The sequence below is a fragment of the Marmota monax genome, unplaced genomic scaffold (assembly GCF_021218885.2).
Source record: "Marmota monax isolate L192 unplaced genomic scaffold, Marmota_monax_Labrador192_F-V1.1 WCK01_AAM20220418_F8-fsc00198, whole genome shotgun sequence".
NCBI lineage: Eukaryota > Metazoa > Chordata > Mammalia > Rodentia > Sciuridae > Marmota > Marmota monax.
Window position 1 is genome coordinate 567058 of NW_026693558.1, and position 20192 is coordinate 587249.

At 35.1% G+C, this 20192-nt stretch overlaps 1 protein-coding gene across 1 annotated transcript; it reads right to left on the reverse strand.

Annotated features, from left to right (window-relative positions):
• Positions 1 to 9104: 9104 nt before the first annotated feature.
• On the reverse strand, positions 9105 to 19947 carry Cenpw (centromere protein W). The gene is made up of 3 exons (XM_046458664.2): positions 19644 to 19947; positions 12576 to 12689; positions 9105 to 10393 (listed from the first exon to the last, which is right to left on the reverse strand). Exons 1-3 carry the CDS (start codon positions 19767 to 19769, stop codon positions 10367 to 10369), a joined length of 267 nt encoding a protein of 88 aa, XP_046314620.1. The 5' UTR covers positions 19770 to 19947; the 3' UTR covers positions 9105 to 10366.
• Positions 19948 to 20192: the final 245 nt, after the last annotated feature.

Sequence of the window (20192 nt, forward strand, 5' to 3'; positions counted from 1 at the left end):
TTTCTTTGATTATCTTTGGTAAAAAAAAAAATCACTACAACTACAGAGAAAAAAAGTTCCTTTTTAAAAAACATTCTTGGATATTTACTTAAATATTTATGTTTTCTGAAATTAATAAAACTTCTTTATGTATAGCTTACAACAATTTGGTAAAATTTCCTTTTGCAAACGAAATGGTAATATTTATTTTTCTCCCTACTTGATTTCTCCCAGTTACCAATTACTTCCCCTGCCAGGGAACCACACCAGACTAGACCAACAACTGAGAAAGGCCTATCTATCTCAGCACAGAGAGATCATCAAAATCTAATAACAAGTAGGGCACAGTGGCACACACTTGTAATCCCAGCTACTCAAGAGGCTGAGGCAGGAGGATTGCAAGTTCGAGACTAGCCTCAGTAAGACCCTATCTCAGTATCAAAAATAAAAAGTTCTGAAGGTATAGCTCAGTGGTAGAGTGCCGATGGGTTCAATCCCCAAATAAGGGATGGGGGGAAGGTGGTAGAGAGCTAATTACAGGACTATTAATCAATGAGGCTTTTGGTGAAAGAGCTGGATCACAAGTGGGAAATGTGAAAGTGGTTTGAATGGAGTAATTTCTGTCAAACCCTAACCACCCCCTAAAAAAAGTCTTTTCCATCTTCAGGACCTTATAAAGGAGATTCTGTATATGCATGGTTCATAATAAGAACTATTCACAAAAGTCTACCAGAACCACAACCTCCTTTGAACAAAGGCCACCACAATCTTACATAAAAAATACTTCTGCAAAAATGTCTGCCCAACAATTGTTTTTTTTTTTTCTTGCCAGAATGTCTCATAAAACACCAAATATACCTCTATAAAGACAGAAGGTAAAATAATGCTAATTCTGTGAATTATCACTTATCATATGAATCCACATACTGCCGCCAACTGACAAAAAGAACTCACGGAAAAGATGGAATTGATTGTTTAATATTAGACTGATTCTTTTTTTTTTTTTTTTTTTTGAGAGAGAGAGAGAGAGAGAGAATTTTTTTAATATTTATTTTTTAGTTTTCAGTGGACACAACATCTTTGTTTGTACGTGGTGCTGAGGATCGAACCCGGGCCGCACGCATGCCAGGCAAACGCGCTACCGCTTGAGCCACATCCCCAACCCCTGGACTGATTCTTGTAGCAAGATTATTGTCACAAAATATTTTAAGTAATCTCCCTCCCCCTCCCAATTTAACTTTAAAAACGTCTCCTTACCAAAATCTTTTGACTATGCCCATAGTTTACGGTAGCTATGTATTCCCACTGCAATGCCATACTGTTCCCAATAAACTTAAGTTTTACAGAATAGCTTTGATTGATATCACATTGACATACATGACAGATAATAAGTATAATGAATAGAAAATAAAATGAATCATAATATATAACTTAATCCAAAAGAAAACAAAAGCAAAAAGATACTTAGAACAGCTGTGTCACATAATAAACAAATGGTAAAATAATAACTATAAACCTAAATATAACACTATTACATTAAATGTAAATGGAGTAAAAACTCCAATGACTAAAACTACCAGACTAAAGATTAAAATGTCAATATATGCTGATTACAATAATGTACTTTAAAGGATACAGTATGTTTTGAAATATCAATATAAAATATATATAATGCAAATACTAATTCAAAAAAACTCTTAAAGCATGTCAGACACAGCAGAGTACAAGATTCATTAAGGTAGATCTCTTTAAAAAGAAAATTGCAGAGAACATAGTCAGAGATGACAATATCTCAAGATCATAAAGGAAAAGTTATAGTATACCGATTTTACTAAGTATCACAGTTCAATGAGGCATAAATAAGAAGTAATATAAGTAGCAATGGGTTCTTTAAATCTTATTGATAATATTTTGAAATAACAGTTGGAAAATAAGACTGACTACATGCATCAAATAAAAGGAATGGTTTGTTTTTTGTGTCTTTTATTTGTACTTTCTAGATATGCATGACAACAATAGAGTGTATTTTGTCCTATTGTACATACATAGAATAAGTACAACTTCTTGCAGAAGAGATCCCATTATTGTGGTTGTACATGTTATGGAGTACAATGGTCATATATTCACATATGAGGATAGGAAAGATGTCTGATTCATTCTACTGTCTTTTCTATTTCTATCCCTCCTCCCTTTCCTTCATTGCCCTTTGTTGAGTCCAATGAACTTCTAACCTTCCCCTCCCTTGCTGTGGGTTAGCATCCACATCAAAGAACATTCTGCCTTTGGTTTGTGCAGACTGACTTATTATCACTTAGCACAATATTTCCAGTTCATGCTGTCATTTCATTCTTCTTTATGGCTGAGTAATATTCCATTGTGTATACATATACCACATTTTCTTTATCCATTCATCTGTTGAAGGGCACATAGCTTGGCTGTTATGAATTGAGCTTCTATAAACATTAAAGTGGCAGCATCACTATAGTATACCGATTTAAAGTCTTTTGGGTATAAGCCAGGAATTGGGATAACTGGGTTAAATGGTAGTTCCATTCCAAGTATTCTGAGGAATCACCATACTTTTTTCCATAGTGGTTGCACCAATCTGCACTCCCACCAGCAATGTATGAGTGTACCTTTTCCCTCACAACCTCCCCAATATTTACTGTTTTACTTATATTCTTCATAATTTTTGCCATTCTGACTAGAGTGAGATGGAATCTCAGTTTTGATTTTCATTTCTCTAATTGTTAATGTTGTTGAATATTTTTTCATATATTTGTTGATCATTCATATTTCTTCTGTGAAATGCCTGTTCAGTTCGTTAGCCCATTTATTAATTGGATTACTTGGGGGGTTTTCGGTAGATATCAATCACTCTACTGACTCTGCATCTACTATCTTGCCTCATCTCAAACTATTCTGCACCCACCACACTTACACATACTTATCTTTTGAACATACATACAACTTCCTTCTTAGGCATCAAGAGTGTGGGTCTCTATAGAGGCAAAATCTTGAAGACTCACCAATCACCTAGTCAGAATCCTATTTTATGCATCAATTATAGACACCTACAAACATACTCTCTAGAAGCTTTCACAATTAAGGGTTGGAGTGTGATAGAAAAATAGCCCACAGAACTCTATTAACAGAGAATATACAAAGTGCAGATTATTTAAAAGACCCTCATTGGGAAGAAGTAGCCTCAACTAACTACATTATGCATGTTTATTAGATAGATATAGATGCCCAAGGTAAAGAAAAAGAGGGGTAGCAGGGAGGCATTCTTCCAAAAATATTTTTTTTATGTTACACAGAAAAATTAGGCTGCCAAGATGGATATGGCTACCCCATGATAGTCTTTCATAATTTGATTTCTGTTGCTCCCTTGGGGTAATACCTGGTTCTCTCTTGCTACATCCTGCACAGTGAATAAACAGTTCACTAAACACAGACTGTGAGAAGAATTGAGAAAATTAAAAGTTATAAAAGAAATAAAGACAAAGGGCAGGAAAATAGGTTAAAAGTGGGGTTTGGTGGGTTGGTCAGCCAGATGGGTCTGACCTCTAACAAAGAATGAGGGCCTGTGTGTTTTATTTTATATGCAAACACATCAAAGGAATTTATTGTGGGAAAAACTTTTACAAGATAAACAAAAGTAAGGCTGTGGGGGACATAGCCTAATTGGGAGATTATCAACTTGCCATAGTATTTCTTCCTCCTCTAGGCCGCTGGCACCTCAAGGCTATTTGGACACACTGATATCTCCTCTACCCCTGGGCAGCTGTATTTGAACCTACTGTTGTTTGAATGAATAAATTCTGTGGAAGAGAGAATTCTCTCAGCGCAGGGTGTCAGCAAAAACTGAGCTCTCTCTAATCAGTGAAATATCAATGAGAGTATCAGAGGAGCAACACCCCTGCCTTGAGGTGGCTGAATTCATTCGTGGATCCTGAAAGTTCTCTGCTCATTAACATATTCACCTAGCTGGAAAACTTGCCAAACAACACTGCACACAACACTGTACCAGATCATAATTAATGTTATACATAGCTTCCATTTTAGCCAAGACAAAAGTAAGCCACTGAAGGTTTTTCAATAGCTGTATGAGATGATTATGTTTACATTTTAGAAAGATGACTCAAGAGTTGTAGGGACTATGGGCTATGTAAAGGTAGGGCAAGGAAACAGAGATTGCATAGGATACTAAAATAATCCAGGTGTGAGATACAAGTATTCCCATCAACAATGAATAAAAGTTCCCTTTTCTTCAGACCCTCACCATACTTCCAACTTTAATACATGTAATATGGCATTTTCATTATTTCTGAAATGAATATCCCTGTGAGGTTGGACACATTTTCATATTCCTGTTTGTCACTTATACATCCTCTTGGAGAACTAATAACATCTTTACCCATTTTTTAAATGGAGTTATTTTATTTTTGCTATTGGGCTTGTAAATTTATTTTTTTTTAGATACTAACTTCTGATATGTTTTGCAAGCAATTTTTCCCATTTCATAGGATGCTTCTTCACTGTTTCCTTCTTCAATGTTTCTTCACAAAAATTTTGTTGTGCAGAAAGTTTTGTTTGATGAAATTTTGTGTATTTTCACTTCTGTTGTTTATGCTTTTGGTGTCATACCCAGACCAAGGTTAAGAGCTTTATTCCTATTTTCCTCCAGCAATTTTATAATTTCAGGTCTCTCATTTAAGTCTTTAATCCATTTTGAGTTGATTACAGAATGAAATAGGTGTCCAACTTCATTTTTCTGTATTTGGCTAATTTTCCCAGCACAATTTATTGAAGAAACTACCTTTTCTATGCTGCCTTGGCACACTTGTGGAAGATCAATTTTCATTCAACACATCCACTTATTTCTGGGTACTCTGTTCTACTTGTCTGTATGTACACTTTTATGCAAACATTTCTTTTATTACTGTAGCTTTGCATTATATTTTGGTGGCAGCACATGTGATACCCACAGCTTTGTTCTTCTTACTCAAAATTTGACTATTTGGAGTCTTATTGGCGTCCATATAAACTTCAGGGTTTTTTTTTTTTTTTTCCCTCCCCTCCTAAAAGAATGCCATTAGAATTTTTTTTTAAATACCTTTGTTTAGTTTTTTTATGTGGTGTTGGGGATAGAACCCAGTGCCTCATGCATGCTAGGCAAGCGCTCTATCACTGAGCCATGGTTTTGATTATCATTAAATCTGTAGATTGTTTTGAGTAACATTACATCCTAACACTATTCTAATCCATGAACATTTCTTTCCATTTATCCTTGTTAATTTCCTTCATCAATGTTATAATCACGTATGAGTTTTTCACTTCTTTGTTCAGATTTATTTCCCTTATGGGTTTTGTTGTTGCTTGCTATTGTGAATGGTATTGTTTTCTTAATATCATCTTGGGTTGTTTCATTGTATACAGAAACATGACTGATTTTCGTATGATCATTAAGCCTTAAAAAATTCAGGTTTTGAATATATAAAATATCCTGCAATATGATCAAGTGAATTGAAAACAAAGATTTTTATTGCTTACTTTCAGACTTGAGTATCTTTTCTTTTTCTTATCCAATTGTTCCAGAAGATCTGTAAGGCTATGCTGAAGTGATAAGTATAGACTGCTTTCTCCAGATATTAGAGGCAATGATCTACAGTTTTTCCCATTAATGCTACCGCAGACCGGCTGGCTGGGCAAACTAACAGGGGTGTGACAAGGAATTTGTGTTGATTGATACAGCAGGAGTGGGAGCCATTTATTGTAGGACAGGAGGGGTATATATACATTCCACACAGCTTATCTTAATTAACATAAACTAGATACAGCAGTCAACCAATAAGGAATCTCCACACTTAATGGCTCCCTGGCGTTACTTCACAAACCACTCCCTCTGGCAAAATGCCAGGCGCCATCTTGACTAGTTTACAGACCCTAACAAACGTTAGCTAGGAGCATTCATATACGGTCTTCATTGTATTGAAGTATATTCCTTCCAAACCTGTTTGGTGAAGTTTTAATTAAATAGATGTTAAACTTTATCAAATGCCTTTCTGCATCTAAGATGATCAGGTGCTTTTCATTCATTAATGTGTTATTTGCATATGTTGACCATCTTTACATCCCAAACTCAAACCCAACTTCGTGTTGGCTTATGATCCGTTACTGTGTTGTTTGCTAGCATTTTATTTTTATATCTATGTACATCAGGACAGTATGTTTGTGTCTGGTTTTGGTATTAAAGTACATTGGTCTTATAGAATGAGTTCCCTCTTATATTTTTTGGAAGAGTTAAACAAAGATTTATATTCTTTTGAAATTCTGGTAGAATTCACCCTTGAAGTTATCTGGTACTGAGTTTTTCTTATTAGATTTCTGATTACTAATTTTTCTTAGTTGTTATTGGTGTGTTCAGATTTTCCACTTCGTAATTCACTCTTGATAGGTTGTATGTTTCTAGGAATTTATCCACTTTTCTAGTTATCCAGTAATTGGCACATAATTGCTCAAAATTGTCCTTTATGATTCTTCTTACTTCTGAGGCATCAGTTGTAATGTCTCCTCTTCCATTCTAATTACTTTATTCCCTTAGCCTGTTTGTTGATCTTTTTTCAAAAAGTTTAAAAAAAAATAGTTCTCAAGAGTGCGGTTAAGTTTCCAAATATTTGTTAATTTCCCAGTATTGCTGATGTTTTCAATTTCATTCCAATGTGGTCAGAAAAGATTCTTGGAATGATTTAAATCTCCTTAGATTTGTTAAGACTTATTCTGTGATATGTGGTCCATCCTGGAAAATGTTCCATTAGCATTTGAGAATTTGTATTCTACTGTTGAGTGGAAATTTTTATATATGTCTGTTAGGACCATTTGGCCTACAGTTTTGTTCATTTAATAATTTTTGTCTAGATGTTATCTCTTGCTTTAAGTAAAATACTGAAGTCCAAACTATTTTATTACTGTTAATTATGTCACATCTGTCAATATCAGCTTTAAGTTCTCTAATGTTAGGCTCACATATATCACTATCATATCTTCCGGTTGAACTGGCCCTTTTATAATATTCTATCAACTTTTGTGGTGCCTAGAACTTTAGACTTAAAACAGTATTTTGTCTATGTACAGACATTTCTGCTTTCCTTTGGTTATCACTTGAGTATATTTTCCATTCATTTCCTTTCAGCTTATGTGTCTTTAAAGAGTATCTTGTAGCCAATATATCACCAACTTATTTTGTTTTTAATCCTGTCTATGTTGATTGACTGGATTTAATCCATTTACATTTGACATGATTAGTCAGCCCAATGTATCCACAGGTTCTACATCTGTGAATTCAACCTGAAAGATTGAAAATATTTTCTTAAAAAATTGCACATGTACTTAACATGTGAATTTTTTTCTTAACCTTACTCCCTAAACAATCCAGCATAGCTATTTACACAATGTTTGTTATATCAGGTATTTTAAGTAAACTGCAAAGGGTGTATGCAATGACTAGGACACTGGGACACAGGCATGCTTTCTGTAGCAGTGGCATCGGTATCAGAGATACAGCCTTCCACAAAATGGCCTCAGAGCTAGGGTTCTGAGTATAAGCATGCAGGATGCAACCTCAGCTCCAGGATATACGTACAACTGCATTGAGACAGAAGCACAGCAAGTCAGGCCCTTGGGTGGCTCATCAATGGCTATTCCTAAAAGGTTGAGGGCAAAGTTGCATAGCAGTGTGTGTTGTGAGCAGGTGCAATAGCTGGGATCATCATTGGCAGACTTCAAAGTCCTTGGTGGTAAAAGTGGCAGATGTTCACTGCAATGACAAGTGCTGCCAGATCTTCCTGCTATTGTTTTGCCTTGCAGAGAGAGGTCATGTAGAAGAGATTCTTCTTGGTGACAAGTTATCCTGGGTTAGTGAATGTTAGAACATACATAAGATCTTCTATACTATTTATTTTTGCCATCCTTTTTTGTGCTAGGAGTTGCTGAAAGTTCCTCATTATACAATGAAGTTTTTCCAAAGATAATTTCAACAATATTGTTTGTTATGTTTTATTCTACGGGGAACACATGAGCACTGAGACCTCCTAGTCCACCATCTTCCCAATGTCACTTTCTGGGAAATTATTTTATAAGTACATCCCAAGAGTAGCAATTTTCTAACAGGATGTCTTAGTTCCAATGTCAAAGTGAAATTTTTTGCTTAATATATACCATCATTAAACAAAACTGTTTTATTCAACTTTTTTTTTTGTCATTGTGAACAAAATACTCCACAAGAAAAACTTAAAAGAGTAGGAAAAGTTTATTTGGGGTTCATAGTTTCAGAGATCTCAGTCCATAGATAGCTGATTACACTGATCTGGGCCCAAGGTGAGGTAGCACATCATGGGGGAAGGGTTGTGTGGGAGAAAGCTACCCAGCTCATGGCAGGATCAGGAAGCAGGGAGAGAGAGAGGGGGGTAATGGGGGAAGAAGGGGCCACAGCAAGAACAACCCTTTCAAAGCATCCACACACACACTTCTTCCACCCAGTTAACAGTCCACTGAAACTAGGATGGACTGATCAGTTTACAGCTCTCATAATTTAAACATTTGACCTCGGCATATTCCTGCATTAACAGGAGCTTTGGCCAGTGGGGGGCATCTCATCTAAACAAAAACTAATGAAGAAGCAACTTTATGTTGAGAACTTTTCAAAATATTTCAAAACTCTAAGAAAACCAGAACACAAGTGTTAATTTAGGCATGGTGACACACTGATCTCAGACTTCCAACAATGAGAACTGAGAAGTAAATTTGTTGTTTATAAGCTGCTCACTTTATACTACTTTGTTTCAGCAGCGCAACTAAAACGAGTATAAGCCATTACAAAACTGCAAATTAAAATTGTAAGAATAACTAAAATTTAAAAAATTAACAATAGTAAATGTTTATGAGAACTTAAAGACAGTGATCTTCTATATACTATTAATAGAAATATAAAATGATACAGCCATTCTAAATAGTTTGGTGATTTCTTTTCTAAAAGTTAAACATATATTTACCATTTGACCCAGCAATCAAATTGCCAGGCATTTATCCCAGAGACATGAAAATTGATACATGTATAAAAACTGTACAATTGTTCATAACAATTTTATTTTTAATAGCCCAAAACTGGGGGGAAAAAAAACGGAATACCGATCAATAAGTAAACAGTTAAAACTGTGATATACTCACACCATGAAAAATCGCTTGGGAACACAGAGGAACCACCAAAATGTGACAACTTCAATGAATGAATCACTATACTGAGTTAAAAAAAAAAAAAAAAAAAAAAAAAACCTCTCCAAAGATCATCTCTTATGTAATTTCATTTATATGACACAAAATTACAAAATTGCAGAGATGAAGAACAGTTAGTACTTGCCAGGAGTTAGGGATGTTTGCCAGGGTGGAAGACATGGTGGGCCAGGTGTAACTATAAAAGAACAGCATCAGGAAGATTTTGTGGTAATGACATAGTTCTATATATTGATTATGGTAGTAGTTATATGAATCTACACATGATAAAATGGTGTAGAATTATAAACACACTACTTGTAAAAAAAATTCCTGGTTCTGATATACTGTCAGTATGTAAGACATAACCATTGGGAAAACTGGGTGTAGAATACATGGGTCCTCTTTGTACTACACCTTTGTAGCTTCAAGTTGGAATCTATAATGAGCTCAAAAAGTTAAATAATAATAACCACTATTGGATGATATGCAATAAACTTCTAAATGATTTTAGAGGAGGAAATATCCCATCTACTAAATCCACACAATTTGAAGAAAATAACTCAATTTGATCCAGAATTTCTATTTTTGGTTTGGAGAAGGAGATGTGTTTTGAAAAAACCCAAGTGATGTTTACAATCTTTCAGATAATTATATTGTTACTATTGACATAACAAAAAAGTAGACTGTATTGCTTTGTGAAAGCACTGGGGGGAAAAACACATTTAAAATGTACCTAGATCTGACTCCATATTGTCCTTCTGTAGAAATTAAATTTGTTGCACAGTTGTGGTTAAATCTAAATATATAAACTTAATTGTATGAAGTGCATCTCTTCAAGCCACTTAAAACAGTCAGATTTCATGTTTGATAGTTAAAACATTTATAAGAACAAAACAAGTAAAAAGAACTAGGGTTCTCTTAAAATAGATTTTTAAAAAATGTAAAATAGTCCTTTGTGTTTGAGATATTTCAATGCCAGCAAAAAAACAGACATTCCCCATCTAGCCAATATTTTAATAACCCAAGAATAAATCCATACATAAAAATATGTTAATGACTTGTTACCACCTAAAACAGCATATCATGTAATTTTCAAGAACACGTTCCTTGACTTTTAACCTCTGCTCTTCTTTAGAATTACCTATGGAAGGGAAAAAAATGAAAATTCATATTATACCTACAGAAAACAAAACATAATTCCTCATAGCCCTTTGTGAGCAATATACAAGTCTTTTTCTCACTTTTAAAAGCCAGTTCAGAAGGTAATTAGGGAATACTTTTCTTATAATAATCTTAAATTCCTCTAAACTAGTCTACTTCTCTCATTGAATGTAAAACATGTTTACATCCTCAAAACTTGGTCTTACTAATTACCTCTAGCTGTTAATATCTTCAATTGTCTTGTAAAAGGATACAGATTAATGTTCTCAAACTTGAGGTTTTTAGAAATTGGTGATAGAAGGATATAGAGAATGCTCTAAACCTCAAAAAGCTATTACAAATCAGGTATTTTCACAACAATAAAGTAGCACAAATCCTCTACCAAGTAAAATTTCTCACATCTGGGTTAGAATTATATCAGTTGGAGACCAAGACCGATCATCTTGTATTGAACAGCCTAGTAAGTAGAAAATTTTCAAAACACTTCACTGTGACAGAAATAAGACAAAATAAGATCTTTACTGGTCTCCCAACTTAAAAAAAAGAAAAGAAAAAAAAAGAACTTGGATACTGTTTTGGCTAGGTACACTTACATAGTTTATTAATAAAAACAAACCTAAATTTAAACATGCACATCTTTAAGCTCTGAGTTCTTGCTTTCCTTTCAGAGGGGAAAAGTTTATTGTGACTCTTAACAGTGGAATGTTTGTAATACCAAGAGAACATAAAAAGCCTCTTTTTATTTATTTATTTTTTTTAAGAGAGAGAGAGAGAGAATTTTTTTTAATATTTATGTTTTAGTTTTCGGTGGACACAACATCTTTATTTTATTTTTATGTGGTGCTGAGGATCAAACCCAGCACCCCATGCATGCCAGGCAAGCGCGCTACTGCTCGAGCCACATCCCCAGCCCCATAAAAAGCCTCTTTAAAAACTGACAGATCATGCACGCTCCAAGGCTTCCAAAGAGGCCCTCAAATAGGTCTACAATCTAGACCAGCAATTCTACTAATACAGACAGCAGAAAAGAAAGCATCATGTACTCAAATGAACTTACAAAATGCTAAATATTTATATGTACTCAAATAAATTTATAAAATGCAAGTTGAACAGAGTTCAGCAAGTTTTATATTGGTACATTTCTCATAACCTTTCATAACTTTATAGAACTATAGTTACATAAGATGTTGGCATTTGTGGGAAATGGGTAAAGGGTACATGGAGCACTAAACTGTTTTTGCACATTGTTAGTCTACAATTATTTCAAAATAAAAATCTATAAAAAGTAAACAAAAAGGTAATCTGTCAAAACTAATTCTCTCTTCTACACCATCCCATCAACTACAGTGACCAGTTTCTTGCAGATTCTTATAGAAAAGCTCTACATATAAACAACACTGTGACTAATAAAGGAGATATGGTATATTCACTCTTCTGAACAGAAGCTTATGAGGTGGGGCATCTATAAACATCTTTTGGAAAGAAGGTTCTCAGGAACATATCTGGGAAATTCTGTCCTAGGCATCATATTCTAACATTATAAAGGTATACCAATAAAATGCAATCTTCTCTGATTGTAAGAGATTTAATTTGTAAATCAATCAAATCTCAAAACAAAGCTAGAAAATAATTCAGGAAACTTAAAAAAGTTTCGACAAATTTCAAGGTTATAAAGTTTGTTTGCCCACAGATTACCAAACAAACAAATAAACATTCACTTTCTCCCATTTAGTGATAAAATGGTGGCCATTAAACTTGCCATCAGAAATCCATAATATACATATTATGTACATCTGTGTGTGTGTGTGTGTGTGTGTGTGTATGAAAAATCCATCAATATGAAAAGTCAAATAACAACTTAAACAACAAAGCTGAAAAAGGTACCTTAATCAGGCAGAGGTAATGACTCAGGTGGTATTTTTTAAGTTAATTCTTTTTTCTTTTTTTTAAAGAGAGAGAGAATTTTTAATATTTATTTATTTATTTATTTATTTATTTATTTATTTATTTTAGTTTTCGGTGGACACAACATCTTTGTTGGTATATGGTGCTGAGGATCGAACCCAGGCTGCACGCATGCCAGGCGAGCGCACTACCACTTGAGCCACATCCCGAGCCCTATTTAAGTTAATTCTAACTCAAGAAAAGAAATTCGATTTTACCTTTGCTGCAGCCACTACATGATCCTTGTTAATGACTCCACATTTATTCTCACAAGCATTTGCCCTGGACTCTTCTGCTAATCGATGAACAAAGAGTAAACAGTTCAAATGAACCTTTAAAAGAGAAAATCCAAATCAATTTTTAAGCTCAAACACTAATGTGTTTGAAATAATATTCCAAAATGACTTTCAAAAATACAATCTTCTCTATAAGAGGTTTCATTCATAAGCCATTCAAACCTCAAAACAAAGCTGGAAAATAAAATAGGGAAAATTGAAATCACTGCAAAGAAATTTCTGACAGATTTCAAGATTATATAAAGTTTCTGGTCAAAATTTATTCTATTATTTGCTACTAATAGTTAAGTCAAGTAACTACAAAGCTAAATAGAAACCAGTTTAATATAACTCAATCTTAGATTTCATCCATAGAGGTAGTCATTGTAATATAAGAAACAAGGCTATATATAAGGTAGACCAAAGGCCACAGACAACATCTTTGAAAAGCATCACTATATAGCAAAACTTAACGAGTCCTACTTCTGATTTCAAATAAACTTAAACTTGTAATGTATTTAAATTTCCAGAAAATGTTAAATCAAAACTCTTAATTCACTATAAGACATCTAAGAAGATATCTTAGCCAGATATTTAATTACAAAAATTTATTTAAAAATATATTAATAACTAAAATTTCTAAAGAATGTTGAAGTACAAAATTACATGCCAAAGTCAACCTACTTATCTGTGAATTTCATAAAATAATCATACCTACAATTAATAATCTTTAAACCTCCTTTTTAAAAAACTATTTGATAATACAAACAGTACAAAATTCAAAAGCTTAAAGGGTTCTAATTGTGTAAGAAATTGTAGAAAATTGGGTAAAGGATACATGGGAACTCTGTACCATTTTTGCACCTACTTGTGAGTCTGTAATTATTTCCAAATAACAGTACAAAATAAAAAATATAAAAGCATAGACTGTCAAAAGTAAGTCACTCTTTCACATCATCCTTAGCCAGTTTCTTATATATTCTTACAGAAACAAAATTTACATATAAGCAAAACACATATATCATCAGATTTATATCATGTTCTTATATATGTCCCATATATATTTATATATACACATATATATAAATGCTTACATTAGAAATTGTATATATAAAATACATGTGTGTGCGTATATATATGCATATATATATACATATATATATATATGCATATATATATAAAATCTCACTATCTGAATATGCTCTTTAACATTACTAATTTTACTCAAAATAGAGATCCAAAACCAAAAAAGTGCTACTCAATCTGTATGCACACACCTTGAAAACAGGTAAAATACATACAGCTCAAGCAAGAGAGAATAAAGGGTGCACTGAAGTCCTATCTCAATCCTCCCTCTAGGATCATATGTAATGCTCCTTTATATTACTGTTCACACCTTTCCCATTCTTTGCTTCTGCAAGGTGCCTGAGGGCATTAGCAACTTGGATCCAGTTAGTATCCTTTTTATTTTGTTTTTCTTTTTAGATATACATGACAATAGAATCTATTTTGATATATTTATACAAACATGGACTATATCCTATTAGAATCCCAGTCTTGTGAATATATATGATATTGAGATTAACTGTGGTATACTCATATATGTACATAGGAAATTTATAGCAGATTTATCCCATTGTCTTTCCTATTCCTATCCCCCTTACCTTCCCTTCATTCCCCTTGTCAAAACCACTGAACTTCTATTCTCCTCCAAACCCCAACCCTTGTGGTTTAGCTTCCACATATCAACAAAAACATTTGACCTTTGGTTTTGAGGGATTAGCTTATTTCACTTAGCATGATAAACTCCAGATCCATCCATTTACCAGCAAATGTCATAAAGTCATTATTCTTTATGGCCGAGTAATATTCCATTGCGTATATATGCCACAATTTCTTTTACCATTCATCTGTTGAAGTGCATCTAGGCTGGTTACATAGTTTGGCTATTGTGCTGAATGGTGCTGCTATAAACAATGATGTGGCTGTGTCACTGTAGTATGCTATTTTTAAGTCCTTTCTGTATAAACCCAGGAGTGGGATAGCTGGGTCAAATGATGGTTCCATTCCCAGTTTGGTGAATCTCCATGCTGCTTTCCAGAGTGGTTGTACTGATTTGTAGTCTAGATAGTATATTTATTTATTTTTAGAGAGAGAGAGAGAGAGAGAGAGAGAGAGAGAGAATGGGAATTTTAATATTTTTAAGTTTTCGGAGGACACAACATCTTAGTTTGTATGTGGTGCTGAGGATCGAACCCGGGCCAAACGCATGCCAGGCGAGCGCGCTACTGCTTGAGCCACATCCCCAGCCCAAGATAGTACATTTAACATATAACTTCTGTTGTTATTTTCATCATAATGCACAATCTCTGCAGTTAGAACAATTCATATACAATACTTAATGTTCATCATCTTGTGTACAGCACACAAATACTTCCTCAGAGTTCACTAAATGTCAATTAGATAATGTTACACCTCTGAATTGTTATTAGGTGTTTAAGAGTATTCCAATGGTATATGAAGAAAACAGGAGTTTAGAAATTTAAATTTAATAAGATGAAGAACCTATGGAAGATAATATTTTTCTTGTACTTGACACATTGTCTTCCTGGATTTTCAAAGTACCCTGAGGCAAAACACTACAATTCTAACTCTACATTTTACCATGAAATTTAATTTTTTTTTAAACTTCCAAAGATATTCCATCTCCTTTTATAGCAAAAATACTCCATGGGGTTTGGGATATAGCTCCGTGGTACAGCATTTAAATAGTATGTATAAAGCCAAACAAACAAACACTTCCATAATACAGCACAATTTCATCTGTTAATCTTATTTTCCACTTTTAAAAATAAATAGCTTCCAGATGCCCTCAGGGTAAATTCTATATCCCTTAACACTCCACTCTACTTGAACTGGCCTTTCCAGTTTCACCTCTGATTTGTCTCAGCTCTCAGTTTTACACTAAATCTTCTGAAGTTCTTTTAGAATTCCAATGAATTCTTACCTCCAAAAATTCTTTTGGTGGGTAGACTGCCCTGAAAGCCCAACTTCCGTAATATGGAAGATTATACAGATCAATGATTGCACCCTTACTTCCTATCACCACACATACTATATTATACATTAATTTCACACTTAACTTTCTTCTCCAATGTATTTTAAGTGCAAGAACTACTCCTGTCCTTATCAATGTTGTTTCCCAAGTGACCTTCAGTCCACTTCCTAATACAAGGCAAGTAACAAATTATTCTTACACGACCAAAAGATCCCTCCATATATCCCCAAATAAGGAGAAAAAGAAAAGAAACTTTAAGGGGGAAAAAAAAAAAAAACCAACTAAACCATATTGAGATCATGCTAGTATTCTTGATGTCATGTACTTTCCTCTTCCTTTTCACGTCCACAAGCTAAACAGCATTCCTTTTTAGATATCTCTCTCTCTCTCTCTCTCTCTCTCTCTCTCACACACACACACACACACACACACACACACATAAACATTAAAGCAACCTATATCCGTGAAATCAAATAGTTAATTCAACTGAGTCACTGAAATGAACTACAGCTTAATTTTTTAAATAGTCAGAACAAAAACTAGTTTCAAGGAATTTAGTTAGGTATCCAAATTTTAAAAAGACAAACTTTTACATCATTAATTTACTTTGAAAAAATCAGCTTGCTGTAATGGTAAATCAAAAGACAACCTACGAAAATATTTCCATTTCTTTACAGTCTCAATTGACCAAAAGCCTGGGTCACCCTGACTTCTTTCTCCCTTTATCGTAGCACTTTTCAATATTTTTTTGGGGGGTGGGGAGGGGGGCCACCATGGATTCAACTCTGGGGCAAATGATCACTGAGCCACATCTTCAGCCCTATTTTGTACTTTATTTAGAGACAGGGTCTCACTGAGTTGCTTAACACCTCCCTTTTGCTGAGGCTGGGTTTGAGCTTATGCCTTAGCCTCCCAAGCCACTGGGATTACAGGTGTGCACCACCACACCCAGCCAGCACTTTTCAATTTTATATAAACCATAGCCCCCAAATATTTGCAGGGCATTCTATGATAAATCTAAAAATTAAGTGAACCATTAGAAAACTGAATGATTCATTTAAATTTAACAGATGTTAAATAATCAAGTAACACATAATACATACAAAATAACAAAAAGCCAGTACAGAAAAACTGTTAAGAAAAAGAAACTTCGAGTAAATTGCTAAAATCTATATCAATCCAAATATAGGTACCATGTATTTCCAATATTATCAATGCACTTGGAATTTTCAAGGCATTGTGCTAAACACTATGAATTCAAAAAGTTCTCACTTCAAGTTTCCAGATTAGTGGGTAAATAAAACCCATGAAAAAAAATCAGTCAAATGTATGACAGCAAATAATAAAAAGGAAGCTAAATTTGATTCCATTTAAGGAGATTAAGGTGGCTTCACTGAAAAAGTAGCATTTGAATTAGAGTTTAAAAGAATTACAGTTTGGGCTGGGGATGTGGCTCAAGCAGTAGCGCGCTCGCCTGGCATGCATGTGGCCCAGGTTCAATCCCCAGCACCATATACAAACGCCGAAAACTAAAAAATAAATATTAAAATTCTCTCTCTATATATATATATAAAAATTACAGTTTGCCAAATGAAGGGTGAAGACATCTTCAGGCAGAATAAGTATGTGTAAAATAAAATAAATATCATGTTAAAAAGCACATAAAAATAGACAGTTTTCTGTTAAAAAAAAATAAAGGGTGATAGATATGTTTTTTCCTCTCAAGAACTGCATATTACACTAGGAGCCAATATCAGCATATGAAACTTCTAAAGAACAGTGTTAATCGTCCCAGTAGCTAAACTGTATAATATATATTCTTAATTGATGTTCATAGTCAGAAAAAGAGATCAAAACATACTGCTTTAATTGTATAACATTTCATAGTTAATGTGGGACACCTGCTGGGTAAGATTATGAAGTGTCAATGGTAAGCAGAGACACATAAACGAAGAAAGCAGGTTGATGCATGCCATATACAATACAGAGAAGGAGAACTGTTTTAATGAACACCACAAAAAACATGCATACCACCTGAGAATAGCTAGTGGCCACAAGACTTTTCTTTTCCCCACCACTGCCTAGGCTTGGAATTTCCACTCCCTTTTCTCTTCCAATGCCAACTTTATCCCACCCCACCATGGAGCCCATCTGTCCATGGTTACTCTGGGGCAGAAAAGAGTAGACATTAAGAAGCTGACTACTTGAGAAATTCCTCCAAACCGTCTGCACCAGTTGGTAGATTCCTGAATATCCTTGATGAGATACATTTTCCCCCCACCATTCCAAAGTCCCTGTAAAAAATCCAGACTAAACCACCTAAAATTGTATTGAAAGTCAATTTCATCTTAATTCAGCCCATTTGTACCATCTCTACTACCACCAAAGGGGAGGGATAGAACACAACAGCATGTACTGCCTTTTCTTATAGAATATTAACAAAGAACAAAAATGAGGGCACAAGATATTAGAAGTAGTACTTTTCTAGCTGGGTGTTATGGTTTGAATGTCAGGTGTCCCCCAAAAGATCACATGAGACAATGCAAGAAGGTTTGGAAAAGAAATTATTATGTTACCAAAAGTCTGAACCAAATCTCCTGATAGACTAGAGATTGAAGATGGGTGGGGTGTGGGGCTAGAGGCAGCAGGTCATTAGGGAAGTGTCTGTGGGGAATATATTTTGCATCTGGAAACTAGAGTCTCTCTCAGCTTGATAATCATCATGTGAGCTGCTTCCCTACTCCACACACTTCTGCTATGATGTTCAGCCTCACCTAGATCCCCAAAGAATGGAGCCAACTTTTTCTCCCATAAAATTGTTCTGGTCAAGTCTTTTAGTCACAACAGAAAAAAAAAAAAAAATTACTAAAACAGGAGGAAAGGTTGCCAAAGGCTTTAAAGACTAAATTAGAGAAAAGTGGAGACAATGTTACAATAGTTTAGAAAAAAACAGACTCCCTTAAAGAAGGCAACAGATGGAAAGTCGGAGAATTTTGAGAGGCTAGAGAGAAAAGGGGAGGTTGAAAAAAAAAATTAAATTTAAAAACAGGTGGAATAGTGCATGCTGAAGAGTATCTGTGCTGTATGCCTTTGTTATCCAGAATTCTGTACCTTGATCTTCTGGAAATTAAATGTCCACTTATGATGGCTCCTTTACTCACAAAAAGTTCTTATGACAAGCCTCAGGAAGTGCTTCCTATGGTTTAAGCCTGGAGGAATAGTGTTCATTCTGCTAGAGGAATATGTATTCCAAGTATTCAACACAGAAACTAAATTTACTTCAAGCAGAAACATCATACAGTGATTTGTTTGAGGCTACTTATTAGGAAAACATCATGCTTCAGGTAATATGGGTCAGTTAAACAGGCTTTAATGGGCTGGCGTAAAAATTGAACTAACAAGCATTATATTAATTGTCTAGAAAAATGAACTCACAGTTAGGTGCCCTTTGGGATCAGAGTTCTTTAGTAAACAGCCTACTATAGAGGAAATAGGGCAATGAGTTTGATTAACATTAAAAAAAATGAGGGAGCGAAGAAGGCAGAGAAGAGGGAAGGAGCTTAAAAATGCTTCTCACAATAATTACACACACACAAAAAAAATATGACCCATTCTGAATTTCAAACGATTTCAAGGGTATATCATTCATAGTCTTCTCAAAGAAGCAAATCACAATGCCAAATGGTACTCCTAAACATTGACAACGGATAGTTTTCTCCTTGAGCTGATGTTCCTGACAGCGTTCCTTTAAGAAGTTCCAGATATCCATATTCTGGAGAATGCCAGTGTAACCAGGCATCACGAGTAAGAACGGACGTTCCGGCAGGGGCAAAGCTGCCTCGTTAAGGCTGGAAATGCCTGAAACACCGGCCTGGAGCAAGCAACTATGGCTGAGGCCATTTTCTCTTACTTCCCCCGGGCCCACTCCCAGCTGAGAAAGGATGAACTCTCACCAGTAAATCTCCACGCGACTCCAGACGAAGGTGAGGCTTCCGTTGTTTGAAGACGCGCTTGAGAAAGCCTCGGGGAGCCTTCCGCTTGATCTGCTTCCTCTGGGAGACCGTGGTCGAAAGCGCCATTCTCCAGCTCGGGCACCAGCCGCCTCAGCTGCCGAGGTCCTCTCGAGGTCTGTTCAAGCTAACCAACACTGAGGAAGTAAGGAGAACTATAACGCTCTAACGCCGCCTGGGTCCCGGAGACTGCGTTCAGCTGTTTGAATCCGCCGCCAACTGAGAGCCCACGGCGCTCCACAATGACGTCAGCCACGCGCGCTCCGCCGCCGGAAGCGCCGGCGGTTAGGTGGGAAACGCCCACGGGGGCGGGTCCCGGGTGCTCCTTAAAGACAATAAAGTGCAGAGCTTGCTGAAATCGGTTCTGCATCCAAATGGCTTCTTCTAGGTTCCCTAAAAAAGATGAGAAATTAGGAAGAGATTAATTGGTATGCCAGGGCAGCTACACTTGTTCTTCAACCTTTTCCTCTAAAACTGAACCTAGTACCAATG